Source organism: Mandrillus leucophaeus, unplaced genomic scaffold (genome assembly GCF_000951045.1).
Source record: "Mandrillus leucophaeus isolate KB7577 unplaced genomic scaffold, Mleu.le_1.0 Scaffold296, whole genome shotgun sequence".
Taxonomy (NCBI): Eukaryota; Metazoa; Chordata; class Mammalia; order Primates; family Cercopithecidae; genus Mandrillus; species Mandrillus leucophaeus.
The window spans coordinates 2,978,930-2,985,290 of NW_012103098.1; the positions used below are offsets into that span (position 1 = coordinate 2,978,930).

The 6,361-nt window shown below is 56.5% G+C and overlaps 1 protein-coding gene across 2 annotated transcripts; it reads right to left on the minus strand.

The window, feature by feature from the left end:
* Positions 1-572: 572 nt before the first annotated feature.
* Positions 573-6,029, minus strand: GLYCTK (glycerate kinase). Of its 2 annotated transcripts, XM_011986226.1 has the most exons (5): positions 5,972-6,029; positions 3,153-3,568; positions 2,761-2,912; positions 1,958-2,133; positions 573-1,618 (listed from the first exon to the last, which is right to left on the minus strand). In XM_011986226.1, the coding sequence occupies exons 2-5, from the start codon at positions 3,527-3,529 to the stop codon at positions 752-754; spliced, it is 1,572 nt and encodes a 523-aa protein (XP_011841616.1). In that variant the 5' UTR covers positions 3,530-3,568; positions 5,972-6,029; the 3' UTR covers positions 573-751. The 2 variants fall into 2 exon arrangements, with proteins under 2 accessions (XP_011841616.1, XP_011841617.1); XM_011986227.1 differs by lacking the exon at positions 1,958-2,133 and having other exon boundaries at positions 873-1,618.
* Between the last annotated feature and the right edge of the window lie 332 nt (positions 6,030-6,361).

The window sequence follows — 6,361 nt, forward strand, 5'->3', positions numbered from 1 at the left end:
GCTGTCCAAAGACAGAAGGGACATCCATCTAACGAGGCCTATAAGCTGAGGCTGGAGAGGCCATGGTGACGGTGCCATGGCGGAGTCATGGTTAGGTGGGTGGCTGGTCACCACAGACTGCAGTCTTTAGGCCTGTCCTCCCTGGGGTCTCTGCTCACACACATTAAAGCTCTCAGGAGCCAGGCTCAACCCTCACACGCTCCAGAGAGACAGGCACAGGCACCCATTATGTGAGGCACATCCTGCATGTACTCAGTCCAGCAGAGGGGCGTTAAGAGTCCTGCCAGGCCCTGGCACTATGGCTGCAGCCATACCACACTCCTCTCCCAGCGGCTCCCCTGTGAGGCCTCACTCTGAGGGAAGGTGCAATGAGAACCCACGTCATGATCCTATTTATTTTCAGACGTTCTCGCTTCACAGAAAGAAACAGGGTGAGGGGCTCAAGAGAGAGGCTGCCCAAGGGAGAAGCATGGGAACACTGAACTGGCCAAGGGGCTTGTCCTTGTCCTCAGGGGTACCTGCTGCCATGCAGAAAGTAGGGGTAGGGGGGAGGCCCCATCTGCTAGTCTGGCTGGAAGGGAATACACATAGAGCAGAGGCCCTGAGTGGGAGGTGACAGCTAACCAAACAGCCAAGGCCAAGGAGAGGAGGGGCCCTAAGGCTTAGTGAGGCCCTGAGGACCAACCTTGCTCTGCCATCTGACCTTGCCCTTGTAGGCCTCCTCTGAACTCTCAAAATGTGACCTATGCCATCACCGAGGCCGCAGGAACAAGAGGTGGGTGTCCATGACATTGGTGCCTGTCATCCCTGTGTGCAGCAGGTGTGCCCCACCCTGGAGGCGGCAGAAAAAGGTATGTGAGTCATTGTGGGCTAGGAAGGTGGCCATGTCCAGGCCCTCAGCTGCAGCCTGGCTGGCAAGCTCAGGTGTGACCCAGGCCCCAGCAGCCTCTGTGGGCCCATCCTGCCCATCAGTGCCACCGCTCAAAAACAGCACATCTATTTGCCCCAGCGGCCACCTTCTCAACTCTGCTCCAACACGCAGGGCCAGTTCCTGGTTCCGGCCACCCCTGCCGGAGCCCTGCAGCTGCACTGTGGGCTCACCACCAGCCAGCAGGCAGACTGGGCCCCTTCCCCGTGCCATGGTCTCCAGAGCCTCCTCCAGCCGCAGGTCTGGGATCTGAAGCTCAGCTGCCAGCTCATGGAGCTGCGCATCTTCCTCCACAGAAGCCCCAGCCATGGATGGGGTGAGGCGGGTTCTAGCCACATGGGCCAGCAGCCCGTAGAACTGGGCCATACTTTTTACATCACCCTGCATGGCTGCACTCAGCACCACAGCCTGGTAGCCCAGTGCCTCAGCCTGCCGCTGGGCCTCAGCTAGTGCCAGCACATTGGAGCCAATGATCACATTCAGGACATGGCCACAGGTGTGTGGCCCATGGGGGTCAGAGTCGGCCCGAGACAGCACAGTCTTCACGGAACGTGGCAGGGCTGCACGGAGGCCGTAGCGATTGAGGATATGCAGGCAATCTTGCACACTGTGGGAACTGGCCACAGTGGGGCCGCTGGCAATCACCTCCACAGGGTCCCCCACCACATCTGACAGGATGAGGCTCACCACCTAGGGAAGAGCCACCACACAAGCCTCAGGCCCACTTCCTCCTCCCCTCAGAGCCCATAAGGACAAACTGCTCCTTGGGTATCCACACACCCTCCCCCTAACTCAGTGCATTTCCTTACCCATGGTTAACTCCTCTCACGTGGGCTTGCAAAACACCTGGTCATGCAGGCACCTCCTCCCCATCTCTGGCACCCCTCCCATGATGTCACCCAGCCGGCCCCATAGTCTTTCACACCATGCCCCTGCCAATCTGTATGCTGTTCTAGGCTTTCACATCCCTGGCACATGTGGACCTGGCTCCACCAACCCAACGCTGCCCGGGGAAGAAGTGACTCATACCTGCGCAGGGTAGGCGGCCTGAGCCAGCCCCCCACCCTTGAGCTGGGACAGGGCCTTCCGAATGGTGTTCAACTCCTGGATGGTGGCTCCACGGGCTGCCAGCAGTCTGGTGAGTGTCTGCTTCTCCTCCAGTGTGACAGGTGGGATGGGGGCAGGCAGCAGAGCTGACCCCCCACCTGCAGAGACAATGAGGGTATCAGACAGAGGGACTATCCCAACCCAGGGAACCAGGCGAGCAGGGGTGACAAGTCCATATTAGAAAAGGGGGTTGGAAAGGTGGGGTTAGGGTGCCCCCGTGTGGATATGCAATATGTATACAATCACCACATCCTGGCCACTGGAGGTTGTCCCCTGCCTTGGGGTACCCCAGGTCCCAGGAGGCACTGGAAGAACTAATTACTTAAGAGAATAGAACAGGAGGCAGGGCAGGGGGCACACAATGGAAGATTAAGGAGAAGACTCCTTGAGGTCTGAAAGCCTAGCTCCAGGTGACATCAGTACAGACAACAGCAACAGCAGTGACATTTTCCAAGGACTCTATGGATGTGCCAGGCCCTGCATTAGGTGCTCCCCGTGCACCCTCTCACTGACACCCAAAAGGTCAGTTCAGGGGGAGGACTCCACAGCTCAGGGGAGCCCAGACGACTAGTCCAAGGCAACCCGGGAGTCACCATCCAGGCTCCTTACCACCTCCCATGCTCCTAACTTCACCCTGTGACCCTGGGGGCTCAGATCTGATTTCTCAAAGACCTGATATTGGGTGCACCCCCCACCAACTGTCTTGGGCCAATGTGGTATTAAACCTGAGATCAGCACGAGCAGCAGGTCATCAGCTGTGAGTCCCTCAGCCAGTTGCCGGATGGTCAGCGCAGCCCGCAGTGCATCACGGTCCGGGAGGTTGTCCTCCGCACCCTCGAATACCTGGACACGGCTATGTGGCTTCAGCAGCATCTCCCTGGGGAGGGAAAGGTCAGCGTGCAAGAGATGGGGTGGGCTCCTCTCCTCCCACCTCATCTCTCAACTTTACAGGTGAAGGGGGCATGAACAAAGAAGCCCACTGACACGCATCCTGGGGCCAGGCCAGACCCAGGAGAAAAGGGAAGCAGGTGGGGAAAGGAGGCCTGATTCAGCCTGGGTCTGGGCCCAGGTTTCCCTCCAGACAGACAGCAGGAGGCAGCCCCCCATGGCTCCTTACTGCTTGCCGGCGCGCTCCATGGCAGCACGGATCCCCTTGGGAATGCTGATCACGCCCTGCACAAGATGCTGGCCCAGTAGTTCCTCAGCGGCAGCTGCCATGCCCATCACAGCCTTGCCAAAGCCCACCAGGTAGACGTTTTGCCTCAGCTGAAAGCTCCGGTCCCGCACCTTCAGCTGTCTGCCACTAGGGTCCAAGGATAGTGCCCGGTGCAGCATGGGGCCCGGCAGCACTGCACCCACAGCACTCTCAAACAGCTGCCAGGCCTGCTCTGCCAAGGCCATGCTGCTGGCCAGCCGGGCCACTGAGCCCCGCCAGAGGAGTGGATGCAAGGGGGCTCGGGCCAAGCGGGGCAGGACCTGCAGGGCTGCAGCCATGCCCCACTGCTCTCAGCACTGCCTGGCACCCATGGCTGCCTAGAGGGAAAAAGCACAACTGAGGCCCTTGCAAGGCAAAAGACAGGAGGTCCCCCACGGCCAGTGGACCCCACAGCTGCTGCTACAAGAAGGAGCCATCTGATAGCCCCAGGAGACTTCCTGAAGCCCACAGCTGCAGGATCTCACCCATCCTTGGATACCAGCCCTGCCACCCAGCCATGTCCTCCTCTTCTGCAGACCACATGCCGGCCCTCTGGATACTCTGCCTTAAGTCCAAAGTTCCTATTAGCTGGGCCCTCCTCCTAGATCATCCCTTTGGCTGTGAGTTAATCATTGACAGAGGGAGTAATTTCTACCAGTGGGCTCCCATCCCACCCCTTTTCCACCCCCTGCACTTCTGAGCTCTTACCCAGGGGCAACGCCCCTTTCTGGCACTCCTTCCTTGCCTCTTTACTACCTCTGCTGCCAGGAGTCTGTTGATTGTCCCACCAACTGACCCCGAGCCCACTGACCTCCAGCCTACTCTACTTTATCTCATAAGACTGGGATTAGGAGGCTGGGAAGTCAGGGTCTATAGGAGGCTGCAGGTTTATCAGGTCAAGCCCAGAGCATATCCTCAGGGCAAGCAATCTGAGGAATCCCAGTATTCAGGCCAGTTCAGCAACAGGTTTAGTTTCAAATCAGGAGTGAGGGCAAAGTCTGGCTCATGGTGGAACCTTAGGAAAGTCCCCAGGCACCATGTGAGGCCATGTGCCATGAAGCCCAATTGCAGGACAGAAAAGGATGCCCTTCTACCCACATAGCTGGCCAGACCCAACCCTGCCAAGAACACCCTTTCTGGTTCCAAGATAACAAAAACAAGTCCTAGATCACACCACCCACAGTGGTGAGAGCCCAAGAGCTGAAGTAGGCAAAGGCCAGGCTCCCATAACTGAGCCCAGATAGCCATTTTCCCCACTGGGCAGAGTAAAAGCTAAAGAAGCCTTGGGGTGAAGGTCAGGAAGCTGTAGAGGGGTATAGGAACAACAAAGACCCAAAGAGCTCATCTATACTACATATGTACTATTGCATCTACTTTAATAAATGCCTACCATAAATGCTGCAAGCTGACTTCATCAGCAAGTATGGACTGAGCAGGGTAAGGAGGCTGGGAATTGAGCTTCCAGCTGTATCTACTACAGGTTTTCTGAGTGGCTGGGACACATCCATTTCTCTCACTGGGCCTCATCCACAAAATGAGACACAGGGTGAGATTAACACTACACTCTCCCCTTAACACCCTCAGGCTCTCTGATACTGTCCACTGCAACACAGATCTCAAATACCGGTTTACCCCACACCCAAATGTGGTGGTTACTTCTAGACTCTGACCATTTTGTCTGCCTAGTCTCAGCTCTCCCGTAAGAGAAGACAGCCATGCTTCACTTCTGTTGTGAAACGGAACACAGAGGGCATCGTCATGGGGATTCCGAAAATGAGTCCAGTTATGGCCAGGGGGACCCCTGGAGCTTGCCCATTAGGCTTGGAGCTAAAAGCATCTTAGCAACTAAGACAGCCGGTCTTTATAGCCTGGGTGAAATCTGTATTTATTTCCCAGATGGACAAGGGCCTAGAAGATCCCAGTCTTGCCACTGGGTATGAGCAGAGGACGGGGGACGCTCAATGCCAAGGCTGCCAGAGAAAATACAGGACGTCCTGTTAAATTTGAATTTCAGATAAACAAGTAATTTTTAAAGTATAAATATGTGCATACAATGTTTAGGACTTAACAATTATTCATCGTTTATCTTAACTCAAATTTAACTGGACACGGCCGGGCGCAGTGGCTCACGCCTGTAATCCCAGCACTTTGGAAGGCTGAGGCGGGCGCATCACCTAAGGTGTGGAATTCCAGACCAGCCTGACCAGCATGGTAAAACCCCGTCTCTACTAAAATACAAAAATTAGCCAGGTGTGGTGGGCGCCTGTAATCCAGCTACTCAGGAGACTGAGGCACGCGAATCATTTGAACCGGGGAGGCGGAGGTTGCAGTGAGCCGAGATCGCGCCACTGCACTCCAGCCTGGGTGACAGAGTGAGACTCTGTCTCAAAAAAAAAATTAACTGGACTCTCTGCATTTTTATTTGCTAAGTCCTCCAATTCTATACAAGACATGGTCTCTCCGAAACTCCGGAGGGATCCAAAGCAAAACACGGAAACAGGAAGACTACCGGCCTTGACTCCTCCCCAATATTAAAGGGGGCTGGCACCATTTCCGGTTTCCCGCAGTCAGCAGGGGGCTGGAAGTGACGTCATCCTGAGGTAGGGCCTTCGCGAGGCAAACGGCTGCCGCGTAATGCCCGGTGATGCGAGAAAGAAGGGCCTGCTGCCACCAAGACCCTTCGTCGCCCAGCCTAGGGATTGCTTCTGAAGGTCATGCGCGCCCTGCCGGCGCAGACTTACCAGCCCACAGCTCCGGGCCGCGGCGCCCAGCACTGGAGACCGGAAGTACTCGCGGATGGGCGGAGCGGAATCCGGAAGTGTGGGTGGGTGGATCGGCGCTGGCGGCTGCGAGCACTGGCTGAAGCTGGGGTCTGGAAGGGAGAGTTTAGGATATTGACTCCTTGCTGGCCACCAACAGACCTGGAAGGAGTCACCTTCAGTCCTCATTTTCTTAATCTCTACATTGAGGGTAATAATCCCCGCCTCACTGATTGCAGATTTTTTTTTTCGAGACGGGGGTCTCCCTCTGTCGCCCAGACTGGAGTGCAGAGGCGCGGTCTCCGCCCAGTGCAACCTCCGCCTCCCAGATTCAAGCGATTCTCATGCCTCAGCCTCCCGAATAGCTGGGAT